The sequence below is a fragment of the Brassica oleracea genome, chromosome C7, assembly GCF_000695525.1.
Source record: "Brassica oleracea var. oleracea cultivar TO1000 chromosome C7, BOL, whole genome shotgun sequence".
NCBI lineage: Eukaryota > Viridiplantae > Streptophyta > Magnoliopsida > Brassicales > Brassicaceae > Brassica > Brassica oleracea.
The window spans coordinates 23,049,130-23,066,354 of NC_027754.1; the positions used below are offsets into that span (position 1 = coordinate 23,049,130).

A 17,225-nucleotide genomic window follows, 5' to 3' on the forward strand; every position below is an offset into this window, starting at 1 on the left:
CCTGCTCGCCATTGCAATACGATCCTGACGCAAAGCATTCACAATAACTATACAAGATTACATCAACCAAAGTCACTAGGCATTGACATCTCATCACCACACCACATTGACCACTAAGAATTGACATCCCTTAAACCGATGAAACTAATCAAAGATTCTTGACAAACCGATGAACCGGAAGTGTTTGTGGCGGCGCGGCGTCTTGCGTCGTTGATGGCTGCTTCTCGGAACCTGACGGCGGCGTCTGAGGCTGAGAAGGCAAGTCTTCTTCCCTCCGATCTTGCGAACCGAGAACGTAATGCGACTGTTTCATCTCCCTTCCACTAGAAGATTCCATCTTCGCCTCCACAACCACCGCCGGGACGGAGAAATCTGATTGGCGCGCCGAATTGTTACAGTTAGAACCCGAATCTTGATCGGATTGCTCCATTATAGAGAGGAGTGTGATGGAGATTAGGCTGATTCAAGCTTGAAGGAGCTCATCGTCTTCGTTTGTTTCTTCGTCTCTTGAGTTCTTTTGAAAAAATCGAGCTAGAGCTGGAGCTTCTCCATGGTGGTAGGGTAGAGAGAAACGATGGAGTTGTCATAGTTGATTGCTTCATCGACAAGAAGACGGAGAAGACGAGACTAAACGAGAAGACGAGACCGAGACGAGAGAAAAGAAAAAAAGAGAGAAAAGAGAAAAAAAAATACAATCGATGCTTTGCTGACACGTGTTTCCAAAACCCACTTTAAAATCGGTTACAAAAATCCTAACTTAAGGATCGGTAATCTGATTTTTAATTAAAACAGTTATTTTCCTTAAAAATCATGCTAACAAACCGGGATAAACATGGTCTAATAGTTTGAAGGGATGTGCTCACCTTTCTCGGCACTTCCCCCATTCATATTTTGCCATGTGGTAAAAATGACCCCACTTCAATTGTATTCAACGGGTTGAAAAGTTTCTACCCTGTTTAATCCACATGTACATTTTTTTGCAATTTAACAACTCCATTGTATGGGTTCAACGGTTGAACTTCTAATTCAACTAGCCCATTGCTCGTGGTCTAATTACTACAGAACAAGAAGGGAAAGAACAGAAAAGCAGGAGAATAAATTCTTTGGATTATGACCAAGAAGCAAGAGAAAGCAGAGGAGGCAAGAACTCTCTTCCCCGGTTCATGAAGCCAACACAGTCGGCGAAAGCTAAGATTCAAGAACATAACTCACCAAGATCAATCCCTTATCTTCAGGAAAGAGAAGTTTCCATCAATAAGAGACATTCATTGCCTGTTGGTTCCAGTGGGAAACAAGATTCTTTCTCCTAGAATCTTCAAGCACAACCGGGAACAAAGGGTAGCAGATCTCCTCTCCTCCTATCGTTTATTTGCAATTCACTCCTTTGTATTTTGATGTTTTGATGATCAATTACTGAGAAAGTGTTTGCTGTTGCCTTTTGTTTTCAACAGATAGAAAATGGCAGAGATGGAGGAGTCAAATCGGAAAAAGGCAAATATTTTATTTGGTTTGGTGTTGTTTTGTTTTTTTTTTCGGACATGATTTCTTTGTCCAGTTTTGATCTTAAGACAACAAATATTCTAGTCTCAGACTGTCTTAAACTATTGATTCATTATCATTCATCACTCTACTGCATAATAACATTAAGATAGTTGCAGGTTTCAAATGCTTACAACAAGAGTCTATGGAACAGAAGTCTTGAGATCGTTAATGCAAGCGCTGCTCAAAAGCTTCATGCCTTCTTCACTCATCTGCTGAACCTCTGTTGGCGACAGTATCCTTATGCACTTCACACATCCCACAAACTCTCTGCGCACCAGTTTTATGTATGTACTTGAGTTAGAAAAACTATAATAACACAGAGCTTAATTTGATTAGTATCAAGACTTACTCCCATGGATCATCTCCTACAAGCAGAACATCACTCTCGTAATCAACATACACAAGCTTCCACCCTGAGCTTTGTGGGCGAGTGAGCAATCCTTCAAGTCCAAACATGCACTCTATTGCAGATTTCAGCTCTTGGTAGTCTCTGAAGCTTGTCACATCAATTGACCTCCCAACTGACCCGGTTTTTTGAACCTTACAGAACCAAAGTTCCGCGTCAGACGTATGCTTAGTGGAAAGTAAAACTAGATATTTGTCTTTTGTTACCTTAGTGTAGGTTCTAACGCGTGGCGTTGCAAGCTTCTGCTGCCATGAGCCTTTGCTGTTCTGCAGCAGACTACTATCATCAAAGTCAACATTGCTTGAAGATGTACCGGTTCCTCCAGAGTTGTCTGCAAAGCTAGCGGATGTGATCTGCGACTGGACATCTTGGGTGAAGCTAGTGTTGTTGTTCCCGATCATCTGGAAGTCAGTTTCTTTGATGGCACAGAAGTCATCAAGAACTGTGTTTGAAAGTGGTGGAGGAGGATCTAGAATGTTGCTGTTTGTGCTATTATTACCATAAAGGTCCTGCTGCATCAAGGGACTGAACTGGTCAAACTTCAAACCGTTGAGCTGATTGTCCCACACATCGTGAAAGAGAGATGAGTTTGTTGTGTCCGGTAACGCGACATCTGAGGAATCCATCAATGGCTGCTTGTATGATCCGGCAAGAGACTGGAAGGAAGAGACTTGTGATGTCAGCTCTTCTGTCTCCAGGAAAGAGAATCCATTTGTTGGTGGGTATATCTGTTGGCTTATGTCTGGACATGGAGACAAAGCCACTGGTTTCTGCATCAGCTCGTTAACCTTCTCCTCATTACACCCTTGGTTAGCCTGTTCCATTGACTGCTGCTCATTACCATGACTGAGTCTCCCAGAGCTGCAACCAGAAAGTGTCGGTTTTTCGGATATTGAATGAGCATGCATACTTTGTGTTGGCAGATTCTGTTCTTGGCCACTTGTATTGGAAGCAGATGGGTTCACAGTTAGCTTGTTTTCAGGGTTCATCACCATTGGTTGTTGCTGCATCTTCATATCTCCTAGTAAACCTCCCTGCCCCATTAAAACATTCTGTTGCATCTCAGACATGAAAGATGTTGTTGCATTCTGGTTGTTGTTGTTGTGAGGTCTCATCATCATTCTCATAAGCTGCTCTGAAGCCATGTTTGGGAATGATGCGTAAGGCAGGATCCCGTTTGTGGAGTCAGAAACACGGATAAAAGGCCGTTTGATCAAGCTGCCCCATTCAGTTTCACCAGCTGCACATTTCAAAACAAAGTTACTTAATGCTTGCAAATCAGATGAAACATGTTTTTGTAACTTACCAAAGTAAGATGGATGGAGCTGGCGTTTGAGTCCTGAAGTGAGAGAAGGGAAAATGAAGAGACTCTCAGGTGTTTCAATATCCCATGGACTGACCCTAGTAGGTTTATCGTTACATCCAGGCTCATCCCATTCGACTTGTAGGTTACGCCACTTAGAACCAGGCCATCTTAATGGATCCAAATCACTTATTCCAACAATGGTTCCCATGTATCTACATATACACATCCAAGAAGTTAAAAAGTGAACAACAAAATTTGTTTATGTAAGAAACAGATTAGGTTGTTGGTTAGTGAAATCACTTATTACCTACGTTTCCCTGAATCCTCAGTTTCAAACATCATCCCAAACCTCATACTAACTGAGAGCTGAGACCCGCATATAGCCTTGCGGTACTTCGCTATAGGGATCACAAACTCTGCTGGACACGCTCTGATAAAAACAAAACACCATAACCTCTTGTTTAGTCATGTGAGAAGATGTGTCTTTGAGAAGTGTAGAGGGCATTGGAGATAACCTTGGATTATAGAAAATCAAGAAAGGAGTGCGGTTTGCAGTTGCGTGAGCCGCGGCAGCAAGAACACCGATGTGCATACTGTCAGCTGAGAGAACCGAGGACGGTAGAGCTGTCTGTTGGCGGTTAGCTCGTCTCACACCAACCATCAGCTGAGACTTCTCATCCCGGATGAACAAAACAGAATCTCCAGCTCTCAGTCTCTTTGAGCCAACAAACAAACTCCATCCCGTTGTAAGAAGATGTCTCTTCGGTTGTCCTGAGAATGCAAACCAAAGAATCTGAGCTTAAATATCAACTGAAAATCTATATAGAGAGAGAGAGGTAGAGAGGGAAATCTACTAGTCTTTACCGCGGTATATATGGCGAAATGTCCAAGTATTCTCATGCAGATCTCGAACTACAAGCTCCTGAGTAGGAGGCTGTGCTGTGTAGTCCTGTAATGTATAACATTAGCAGCAAATAGAAGTGAGAGGAACAAAGGCTGCTATACTCACCAAGGGTGGGAATAGCTTCTCTGCAGCCCTACGTGGGACGGAGAAGCCTCCATGTGTACTTGTATCACTAGCAGTAAGCGTTTTGCAGAAAAACTCAGATGGGTGCTTGCTTCCTCTTAGTAGTCCAAACTCTGGTACAGGGAAAACATCTCTCTCCTGATACACACAAAAACCGTTCAAGACTCAATTTAAAATATGGAAGTTGCAAGAACTGTGAAACTTACAGAGTGAACCGGTTGTAGACTCATCTGCGCATAGATTTCGTCACTGTCTTTGTCTGCCTATTAGAATAAACCGTGGTCAAGAGAAATCAATATATAAGATTACAAACAAAAGCAAATGAAAATGATTATGAAATGGCACGCATACATGAAGGGTAACATTATGGACTTGGCACATCAACTGAGAAGGGAGATTTGGGTAATTAGGAACTTGGCTTGTTGCTGATCTTCTGGTTGATACAGCAACCTAAACAACAACAGAATAAGAATCAAACCTTAGAAGATCAAGAGAGCTATAAATGTGTCTAAATGACACACAAAAAGTTACCTGCTCGCTGTGACCTTGTGGGAAGTAATACACTAAGCTCCCAACTTGAGGGAGAGAAACCAGAGGGCCTGCACAAGCGTGCCATAGCTCCGAGTTTATTACCGGCTTTCTCGTTCCTGGACATGTTGTAAGAAACCAAAACTTTCAGGGAAAAAAAGTAAACAAGATTTCATTATGTCATTTAGCCTAACTTTTTTTACAAGTTGATTTAGATTTTGATTGACAAGAAAAAAAGTTAGTTTGAACTTTTGTATGTTTATTGTCATAGCAAAAAAAAGTAAACCCACAAAGGGAAGTGTTGCAAATGGAATTTCTCAAAAAGGGAATATTCATTCAAAATATTTTAGGAAGAAAGAAGATGAAAAACCTGACTGATCCTTCAACAGCTTCATCTCTTCAAGCAGAGTAGATTGAGAAGTTGTTGGTGTTGTTCCTCCATTAACCAAACCATTTGTTTTCATCTTGTCCTCAACACAAGCCAATGAAGCCATCATGTAGGGATTTTTTTTTATGTTCTGTTTTGTCTCTCCCACACTCAAACAGTAGGCTTTAAGTGAGACTCAGATTATTTTTCTTTACAAACTCTGTCATTATATATTTTTTTTGACCCAAGAAGAGACAAAGAGCCCTACAAGATAAATCAAGAAACAAGAAGAATTAAAGACAAACCCATTTCATGAAATCTGGATTTATATTGGTTTAAAGACAAACTCCAAATTCGAAGGACAAAATCCTTACACATGACAAAAAACAGAACAGAAGAGAGATTAAAGGGACTACACACAGACAAGCATGTCTCTCTTGTGGGCCTCTTGCCTCTCTCTCTCTCTCTCTTCCTTTCTCAGACCAAATTCGACCCTTCAATGAAGAAGAGAAACCAAAGCTGCCATCATGAAACAACAGTTTCTTTCTTTTGTTTCCAGATGCAAACAAGAAGGTCTTGAGAGAGAGACAAAAAAAACTTTCTTTTCTTTTATTTCTCTGAAAAATCCCACATTTTTCTTCTCTCTCTCTATATGTATATAAAGTATAGGTGTGTATGTATAGTTGTTTTTTTGCTTGGAAATGGGAAAGAGTGTGCATGCTCTTATCCTGCGCTTAAACTTTCTGTATATGGCGATGCCGTTGCAGCTTTTAGACTCTCCAAACGAATAATATTTTTATTTGTTTTCACATTAATTAAGATATCTTTGTATTGAAGTTTATATATGTATATATATATACATTAATTTATGTTTCAACAGTTTACTCAAAAATTAATAAAGTAGAGTAGTGAGCACACGTAATCTCTGATACGCACAGAAACGTAGTTGTTTGTACAAGTACTTTAAATGCTTATGTAATAAGACAGATAGCAAAGCTTAAAATAAGTACCATGAGTGACATTGTGACAATATATTACTGTAATGTAATTTGCATAGATATTCGAAATTTAATAGTATTTTCTTCCAAAAGTGTTTTGCTTTTTCAACAGCTTTTGTTGATTTTTGTAACCTGAATTTATATGTGTGATTATACAGAAAAAAATTAAGCCAAAAATGAAAACTTGCTTAGCTTTATGACAGCTAAAATATAATTTTTCAAAAAGTTTATTTTTCATGCTGATGTTTGGAAAAGGGGACGTGCATGGGTGGTCAGGCTTTGGAAGATTTTAGAGAAGGTGGCGCGTATGGTAGAAAAGCGTATATTAGCATGATGTCTAAGAGGTTGAAGAGAGGAAGTGTATCTTGCAACCTTTTGAGCTGGTGCTCTTTTTTCTTTCCGAGTTATGACTCAAAGATGTCTTCCTTTTGTTAGAAAAGTTATACGATTACTAGAGTATTTGATAATTATCTATTACTAGAATTGCATAGTTTTTATGTGCTAAAGAGTCTAACACCATCTCCAAATAAAATTGAATGCTTGTATTAGCACTGAAATGGCCTTTACGAATTATTTTTTGAACGTCTACATACAAGACAGGTGAATATCTTGGTTGTGAACATGTATCAACATACTTTGTCCCATTGACACATACAATTCCTCAAACATGTGTGTAATTGTGTGTGAGTGTGCAAGGTGTACATAGTGCGTCAGTGTGTGCTTAGCTTAATACACCTTTAGACTTTTTTGGTCACTTTTTATACATCTTTGTTTTGACTTTTCTTTTGGTTTTTATGCGACGAAATAATTGACATGTAGTGATTGTATTAGATTGTGTGATTTGTTATGAAACGATATCTTCTTTTTCGTTAAAGGATGATACGAAATGATATCGCTTTTTCATATCATTAAATTTACGTTTTCATATATATTAAAATTGAGCACGCATTATCTTCTGATTTTTAATACAGATTATCAAAGATTAGAGAAAACAATAAAACGTATTTTACACACTATAAGTCGTATCTCTTCAGGACTGGAACTAACATAAAAAAATATAGACATCATATCACTATATAAGATAGTAACAAATGTGCTGATCATAATACTCTTTCGCTATAAACATACTCAAAATGAATGATGCTTATCCTACGGTGATAGTGATACAGAGCTTGACTTAAATCTCCATAAACCCATGTCCATTTCCTATTAATACGTTCTGTCGACTTCAGAGAATATCAGGACCATGTAACAACAAGTTATGTGGATGTTGGTCTTTCGCATACAATTTGGACCATCTCAGGATCATGTAACAACTAGCAAATCCCATAAAATATACTCCTTTCGTTGTAATATACTCATCTCAGGATCATGTAATATACAAAGATATTTTATGTCATTTTTGTTGTTTTATAATAGATCATATTTTCAGATATCTAGATAATCATTGGATGTGATTGGCTATCGTTATAAATGCTCTCTACGGCCACAATTATACCTACAACCCTAAATCACCACCAATCTTGATTTGTATTTTTTTTAAACTCACAACTTTTTTTAAAAATCCACGTCACTTCTTTAAACTCATGTTTTTATAATTATTCTACATAGACAAATACCTACAGTCAAATTTAAAAAACTTTTAAAAATTAAGAATCTAGAGCCAAATCAAAAAAAATCACAGCAATATTTTTACAGCTAAAAAAAGAAATCATAGCTCTTACTAATCAAGCCCGTTATCAAAATCTGTGTAACCAACATTTTCACTAAGTCATCAAAAGTTCAAAAAAAAAAACATTTTCACTAAGTTCATTAGAATTAACAATTAAATTTTTGAATATTATTTGAAAAAAGAGATAGATTTTCTTTGATGTAAAACAATATCTAATATGAAACATATACAGTTATATTTAACTCTATTTATCGAACCATCATCATCCAAGATACAATATTCTCTTTATATTTGCAGCAGTTTGTAGCTACTAAATATTCAAAAATACAACACCATTGATAAATAACACTCCCTCCGTTTAGTTTTCGTTCTAGTGTTTTGCATACAAATTACGAAACTAGTTAAATGTTCAAATTTTTCCTTGTTTGACCACTAGAATTGCATAATATTTATATTCAAGCTTAGTTTAGTTTGAGACACAAAAGATAAATTAATAAAAAATTGAAATGAAATTATTAAACGATAATTATTTTGAAAATAAAATTATACTACAACGATACTTAATTTGAAACGGACAAGTATTTTTTTTACCCAAACTAGTCTTATTATGCAAACTCACAACCTTAAACCTTTTTATTCTAAAAAACAGGTATTAGAAATAAGAAAACAACAACAACAACAACAAGAAGTGAGATGGAAAGTGAAAACATTATATGATGCTTTTGCGTCTGAAAATCTTGACCGCTCGGCACGCGTGAAGTGGACGGAAAATCAATGGTCGAGTAAGAGAGATATAGTTTAAAAGATATATACATTTTGGACGGACACGCCGACACGTCACCGATTCTACGCTTCACACTTTCACAGTTCACATCTTTACCTCGGCGCTCTTCCTCTCGTCTTTCCATAGTAAAAAAGGCAAGACGATTCCTTTTTTTTTTTGCTAAAACATTTTTTTTTTTAACAAGCAAGCAAGCTTGAAGAAATCATCATTGGCCGGCCACTCCGATGATGACACGAGAAAAACCAGCATCCGAGGAAATAAAGTAAACTCCATCACTTGAATAGTTATCAACGACGGCGGAGAACGGTTAATTGATATTCTAAGGATTTTGGAGGGTTATAGCGGAATGTGTTGGTTGAGTGAACGAAGCTAGTGGTGCAGTGTGTTGATTTAGAAATTTTTGTTTAAATCAAATTTGTAAAAGACACTTGAATTTTCGTTAATTCGGATATAACTAATAAAAATAAATATTCCAAAAAAATGAGTTATTTAAATATCTTACCCGTTTAGTCGTAAGATTTTATTTTTGGAACTTTAACGTGTTAATAAGGTTGCAAACTTGCAATCAAAAATAAAAATACGAAAAATCTGGTAATGCTTGGAGAAATAACCCACGTCATATTCCAAATGTATGAAAATCCTATTTGGTTCTTTCGCCAAGTAACCCACTCCAACTATAATATCATGCCATCTTCGTGATTATCATTTTCCTTAACCGTTCAAATTCTTATTATCTAATTGTTTTAAATCAGACAAAAACATTCTTTGTTTTCTCATGTTTTTCTTTTTATTCTCCCATTTCATGTTTTCCTTAACATGTGTTTAATGTGCACCGTTTAGTGAGTCCTCCTTTTAAAATTGATTAGAATTAAAATAAAAATATCAAATTCCGATAAAAGGTCCCAAACGACCTTTTGGGTTATTAGGATTTGTGTCCTTTAAATTAATAGCTTTGGAGTTTGGACTATTTAATTAATTGCTACCACTAAAGACACCATTAATAAGCTCGTTTATTAAAAAATAGTAAAATACATAATAAATGTTTTTATAATAATAAGGCGTGCTTGATTTTAAAAATGCCATTGCCTCAGGCCCCCAAGAGATAATACGAATTACGAGGCCCCATTTTCGTGAAATATTGTGTATCATACTGATTATAGCTATACAACATTAAATTATATTTGTCCTCATCCCAAGTTTGTCACCCTAAGTTAATTTTAGTTTTATTTGTTTTCCAAATAAGATTTTAGGAAAACAAAATATTTTTTATCTCGTCAAGTTTCCAAATAAAAAAATATGTATCTCCAAATAGGAAATTTAAATATATAAATAAATAAAAAAATACAAATGTCAGTTAATTTTAAATATATTCTCTATTCAATTTGAAAATTAAGGATTTAAATATACTACAATTGTGTCATTTTCTTTTTCTCTCACCTGCATCAAAATTATGTTTGAAAACATAAAAATATATAAAAAAATCAATTATGATTTTGTTAGGAACCTAATAAAAAAAATTATTTAAAAACTAAATTATGAAAGTCTAGTGAAAGATATATTTTTTGAATTGAGGCTAAAGTGAAAGAGTTCAATAAAAAGAATACAGACATTTTTATTTTTATTTTGATTTTTTTTTCTCATTTCAAAATTATATTACAATATTTGAAAATACATATATAGAAAAATGACCCATTTTCTTCATTCGCCTTAGGCCCCTCGGCACCTAAGCACGGCACTGCCACTAGATATAAGGTTAAATTGTATTCTTTGCCTTTCCAGAGAAACATCTGAAACGGACTTAGCAACAAGTAAGCCACTCCCTTAAGGACACGTGATGGTCATCGGAAACGGTTCATAACGGCATGTGCTTCGCGCACGCATCTATGTAGATCGATGATTTCTATCGGACGGTCAATATGCAACGACGTAAGAATCGAGCCTCACGCCTTTCAACGGCGTCGTAGTTCACCTCACGTCCTTTCTCAACTTCCCTAACCGTCGATTCTGAAAACGTGTCACTTATACGAACGATTGCTATTATTGTACTTACGACGCGTTTATAGACACAATCAACGAGTAGGCCTGAGACTTATTATCCGAGATCCGCTCCGGATCCGCTTCGAAAATAAGATATCCGGAGTGCCCGGATCCGAATCCGGATAGTAAAATCTTGGATCCGTGCAAACCGAATCCGAATATCTTAATTTTTAGGTCCGGATATCCGGATCCGGATCCGTATTTTTTAAATATATTAAATTTTATTAATATTTATATTTGATATATTAATATTTATACATGAATTAATCTTATAATATTATATTTTAGTTTTTACAATATTATAAACATATATAAATATATTTATAAATATTTAATTTATGTATTATATTAAAAAAATTAGTTTTTTTTAAAGTATTATATTAAAAAAATTAGTATTTTTTGTTAAAAAAAATATTTTTAATTATTTTGACGGATCCGGATCCGGATATCCGCGGATAATGGAATATCAAGACGGATATCCGAAATCCGGATATCCGCAACCACGAATCCGGATCCGGATATTAAATCCACGGATCCGGATCCGGATCCGGATACCCTAAATTTCCCGGATATCCGGATCCGTACCAGGGCTATCAACGAGTATCGCCTCAAACCATTGAATAAAAAATTACAAGCGGTAGAGTAATTATGCCGCGTGTTTTCTGGCACTTGGACATTTTAAGGTGCGATTTTCTTATCCGTGAAAATAAATCCACAACTACCATCCAAATTCTTTTGACAAAAAAAAAAAAAAAAAAAAAAGCTACTATCCAAATTCCAAAACATTAAATTACCACAAATAATTTATTTACCTTATCCTGACTCGTATCACTTTTGCACTATTACTAATAATTTATTTAATTAAAATTATAAAAAATCAAGAACTTTTTCCAAATAAACTCCCACAATAGTGCAAAACTAATTACTAATTTCTTTCTAAAAAAAATACTAATCACTAAATAGGTGAATATTTATGATAGAAAAGAATAAAGAATAAGAATAGATGGACCCCAAAATCATTAAAGTAAAAGCCAAAATAATGGGAGTGACAGGACGTCTCTTATGAGCTATTGGTACGTATAGAGTAGAGCATACAGTTATGGACCAGTGGGTCTTATTACAGAATCTATGGAGTAACATTTTAGGTTCAGGTTTAGTCAATCTATGGATGTCGACCCAGCCCCATTTTCAATATTAGAATCTAGACCTTCTCTTTTTGAAATTGCACTACTTACTCATTTTTATAGAGTAACATTGCAATACAACGGCTCATAATTTTTTTTTTGAGATTAACATGGTAGATGAACACATAACACTTTTCCACTACAATGTATTAAAATCACTGGTAAAGTGGTATGTCGTAGGTTTATTAGAAAATAAGATAATGTTAGGAAAACGGCTTCCAACTTAAAATCTGTATATTCTAGCAAAAGAAAAAACTTAAAATTTGTATAGGCATTTTTTGTGATTTAATCATGTTTCCTATGTTATTTATATTTTATATGAATGTGGCCATTCTGTATAATTAAAAGTTATGAAAAAGTGATGAAGATTTTTTAAAGGGAATAAAAGGGACCAAGAGAGGAAGGCTTGTATTATTACATTGAGAATGCGTAATAATGCCAACATGAAAAAAGGCAAATACAGAAATCATAATAATCAGCAATAGAGAATATATGAACAATCATAACTTATAATGCACAAGCGATTTACACATCGATCACTCATACACATTATCCAATTCGACTGGAAGCAAACGAATTATGATAGTATGTTAGTTGACACAAGTAATAAAAACATGTGAATGCTACGATATACGGATGCACTTATCCGTGCATACGTATAAAATACTGAATATAGATCATATATACTATATTTTTTGTTAAAGATCTATACTATACGGCACGTAAAAAAAGAGAGAGAGGCGTGATGTGAAGAAAACATGGATACTGTGGGTGCTTTGTGGGGTTTGAAGCCGACATTTTTATCTGTAATATTTTTTTGAATCGAGTTATGTAAAAAGGAGAGTCCAATTCTTTGTCTCTTCTGATATTTTTGTTTTTTTTTAATTCCATCTCCTTCTTTATTACTATTAGTATTATTTTAACTAAAGGAACGATATTCCTTATCCTCATAGTTATTATATGGATAATGCCAATATGAATAACGAGACTCGAAGCTTGAATATAGAATTACATATGAATGTTGTCAAAATAAAATAAAAAATATACTATATATGGATAATTTTTATTACGATTTACTATGCAAATTTTAACTCGTGTATCAGTTTGAAACTATTGTAATTAAATATTTTACAGTATTTTTTATAAAATAGTATAAATCGATATACTTGTATGTTTTCGTCCATGGCCATCATAAAACTCAATTTTACTGTCTATAGTGCCTACATACTCACAGTAAAATGTGATGGATAAAGCTCAAAGTATGATTGATAATTATAAGCTAGTATTACTTTAAACAGACAGAAAACAGTCAAAACACATGTAAAGAAATCATAATAATTGTAATAATTGTGTAGGAGATGCATTTTTTGTCTGTGGTTTAATTAAAGTGAGCAGCTAGTGGATGGAGGGGTGAATTAGTTGCAATAAATAGGCATTTTGGTATGGATTATTGGTAGGCCAATTATGTTTCTTGACCACATTATTAGATATTTTAGTCAAATACTTAAAGATCTGCCATGGCTCTCTTTATTTCCATGCTTACTAATTATTAACCTAGTTTTATCCTATCGCCACTACTTATTTATCCTTTTTAGATTCTAGATTAAGTAATTACGTAAGGTCGTAAACTTCCAAGGGGTAGACCTACATTTGGAAGTAAAAACAAAACTATAGAGATGTGCTTTAATGGTTTTGTTTGTATATATATATATATATATATATTTTGTTCTTATTGCTGGTTCAACAAGATTCGATTGTATTTTGATTAATCTCTTCTAGCTTCACTGTTGAAAATGTAAAAAAACGGGGCCCAAAATAAGCCCATTATTTGATTAATAGACTTTATACAATACGGAATTCATTCAAAGTCCATGGAAAAGTATCTATTACATTTTTAAAAGCCTTTTCTATGAGAGCATCATTGACCCACGAACCGCATTAGGATCTCTTGATGAATATTTTAGTAATTAAATGTAATTAAGAATTCAAGTTAATAGACACCTTAATTTTTCATTCCAATGCTAGTTTTCTATTTAGAGGTTTTTTAAAAAAAAAGTCATCATCAGTTTGATTTGTCTTTCCACAAGAAGATCATCATCATCAGTTTGAAGGTAGTAAGAAGAAAAAAAAGAAGACAAGACAAGTAAAGCTCAAGACTTAATAGAGAATCAAAGACTAATGAACCATCAAACAATTCTACACGATCTTCAAACTTAAAAAGCGTAGCCATGTTTCCTAAATCATACACAGAGAAAACAACAACAACAACAACAACAAAAGATACTACACTAAACGCTTCACCTTCCTCAGGATCATCATGCCCATTACATAAGCAGAAAACAGAAACTAAAGGTAAACCATCCCAAACTACATGTCCTTTTCTGAAATTCGATATATAGGTAATCGAAAGAGAGAGACAAACCTAAAGGCAAGTTGATCAACAGCAGTTTTGCCAAGGCAAGTGGCACCACCTTCAACGAGAGTAGAAACCACCGGACATGTTGAAGAAGCAGCTTCATGGGTCCTGACCAAAGCCAGTCACGTAGCCTGTAACATCGAATCTGGAAAAAACAGATGAGAACCAAAGAAAGAGAAAGCTCAGCATTTTGAACCTTTTGCAAAGTTAAAAGTTCATACACGAGAATGAGATATTAGATAAATATTTTTACTAGTCAATCAACATATCCATAGTTCTTTCTTTCTCTATATATAAAAGTATATGAATCTCTTCTTGCTGAGTGTATGTTTATATACCTTTAACAAATAGATGAAACAATGGAATTTTCGTTTACTCTGTTGCAATTATATCATATAAAGATATAGACTTTGAATGAGACAGAATGAATGAAGCCACATCTGAATATGACAATACTTTCTTCCAAAACTATGTATAAGAATTTATTTTATTTTCAGTATACACACAAATTCCCACAGTACAAGATTCGTTATTTCCTATCATTCATTCATCTTTCTCAAGAAAGAGGAAACCAGATGAAGAAGAAAAAACACTTACTGGATCAACTATGAATGGTGTGTGGTGGACGTTGTCGTCTCACTTGATGCTCGTACCACTCATACCGCTCATAACGCTCGGAATCGAGTGTTTCCTCTGGAGCCTCCCTCTCAGCTGGCGGATCTTGGCATCAACATGAGCCGTGAATCCAATCTTAGTCTTGGATCTCTCTCTTGTCCACATACGTTCGTGGATGAGGAGCAGGCTGCGGCGGAGAGACCCAAGCACGAGAAACACAAACCCAGATTTCTTTTCCTCTCAACGCCTTTTCTTCTCCTATCAACACGTGTCCAACAAGAGACGTTTCTTCCTTCCCCTAATTAACATCCGTCTCTTACTTTAATATCTATTTTTTTTTTTAATTACTGATTATCCTAAAAATTCTCTTTAACAACACGCGATAATAGTGCTCTGAGTGTTTCGGTTCCATATTCATCTCAAATGATAATCCCCTGTGACAAATGTTACAACTTATATTTGTACCGACGTGTCATCAATAACATGATTCTTAGAATCATTAGAAAAATAGGTTGGTCCTTCCAATTATATAATATAATTTTTATTAAACTCACCATAAATTCATTATTAATGTTCTTTATTATTTTTTTAAATAAAAGTTACAGATTGTTTAATGTGGCTAAAGTATATGTGACAATTAATGATTTTGAATAATAAAAATTTGATAAAAATTAGTATATCTTCTATCTTATTGTTTAATTTTAAATTATTAAAATAAATTAAACAACCACATTAACCATATAATAAAATTTTAGATTTTTCTGTATATCTTATATTTTGAATGTTTAAAAACAACTATAAATTCTTAGAACCATTAGAGAAATAGGTTGGTCCATCAAATTATATAATAAGATTTTTATTAAACTCACCATAAATTCATTATTAATGTTCTTTATATTTCCTTAAATAAAAGTTACGGAATTGACTAATGTGGCTAAAGTATATATGACAATTAATGATTTTGAATAATAAAATTTGATAAAAATTAGTATATCTTCTATCATATTGCTTAATTTTAACCATATAATAAAATTTAGATTTTGCTGTATATGTTATATTTTAAATTTTGTTAAACGATTATAAATTACTAAAACTGTTAAAAGTTCCACATTCAAATTTTGTGATCCATGATTTAAAATTTTTGTTATGACAAAATACAAATGATTACAAAATCATACTATAAGTAAAAAGGTCTAATTTAATTAATTATTTTATAGATTAAAAGATATATATATCATTTTAAATTAAACTATATACCATATAAAATACATAAATATTTTATTTTCGAAATTTACTCTGAACAACTTTTTTTGATAAAAGCTTTGAGAAAACATTAACAACTTAACTTTTTTAAAAGTTTAAATTACTAAAACTATTAATCACATAATGAAATTTTTTTATTAGTAATTTAAAGTTTTTGATGTAAATTATACAAATGATAAAAAAAATCATATGAGTAAAAAGCATCATCTAATACATTAATATTAAAAATATACTATGTATATTAATATCATTTAAATTTAATTATATATCCTATCAAATAGAAAAACTATTGTTTGGATTAATAAAATTGATTTATATGTTCACACCAATTTAATTATATATATAATAGTTACTAATTTTTTATTATTCAATATATTTTTAATTTTTCATAATATATAAAAACATATAATACATAAAATAATTTTTATATCTAATGCTCATTCCGCGCAAGACGCGGATCTTTATCTAGTGGAATATAAATGAATACAATGTGAAATGTTTGTAGAAGTTAAAAGAAATATTAATAAACTTTTTGGGTAGAGAAAATCTTTGGAATAGTTTATTAGCAAGTTTTGTCTCGTGTGTCTCTATATGCATGTTATGGAACCAGAATTAGAAGATCTTTTACGCAGACATATTTGATACGATATTTAAATATTATGGTGGTTAAAGACCCTTAAGATCTTTACATATGATCATGATTACTCTGGAAGATCTGAAACAATTTTTTGTTTTGTTTTTAATTTGCTTCTTGCCGTATGGAATATGAATATATGGTAAGTGAGAAGTGGGTATTCTCTTCTCTTCAATTTCACAGAGGAGATTCATTTGTCAGTGTCAATTTCATCATTATATGATATCACCTATCGTTGATTTTTCCATTTGATCGATTCAGCAAAGTTTGTTCCACAAAGATAACTTGAGTATTTTACAAACAAACTAAACATTTTTCAAACCTTAACTGAAAACAATGTTCTAGTACCTGATTTCTGGACAAGTTCTGGTTCAATCCTAATTGTAGTGCAACATTTGAATTAGTAAATGACAATGAGAGGCAAGCAACAATATCAACCATTCGGA

At 33.6% G+C, this 17,225-nt stretch overlaps 1 protein-coding gene and 1 long non-coding RNA gene across 3 annotated transcripts; both read right to left on the reverse strand.

Moving 5' to 3' along the window:
* Positions 1-1,542: 1,542 nt before the first annotated feature.
* LOC106306798 (auxin response factor 5-like) lies at positions 1,543-5,884 on the reverse strand. Of its 2 annotated transcripts, none has more exons than XM_013743552.1 (13): positions 5,597-5,884; positions 5,180-5,440; positions 4,813-4,928; positions 4,633-4,731; positions 4,488-4,544; positions 4,264-4,419; positions 4,119-4,203; positions 3,770-4,025; positions 3,562-3,684; positions 3,255-3,466; positions 2,155-3,188; positions 1,892-2,082; positions 1,543-1,809 (listed from the first exon to the last, which is right to left on the reverse strand). In XM_013743552.1, the coding sequence occupies exons 2-13, from the start codon at positions 5,304-5,306 to the stop codon at positions 1,683-1,685; spliced, it is 2,583 nt and encodes an 860-aa protein (XP_013599006.1). In that variant the 5' UTR covers positions 5,307-5,440; positions 5,597-5,884; the 3' UTR covers positions 1,543-1,682. The 2 variants fall into 2 exon arrangements, with proteins under 2 accessions (XP_013599006.1, XP_013599005.1); XM_013743551.1 differs by having other exon boundaries at positions 5,551-5,884.
* An 8,153-nt stretch (positions 5,885-14,037) lies between these two features.
* LOC106304495 lies at positions 14,038-15,167 on the reverse strand. The gene is made up of 2 exons (XR_001262758.1): positions 14,865-15,167; positions 14,038-14,412 (listed from the first exon to the last, which is right to left on the reverse strand). It is a non-coding gene; the product is annotated as an uncharacterized LOC106304495 (long non-coding RNA).
* Positions 15,168-17,225: the final 2,058 nt, after the last annotated feature.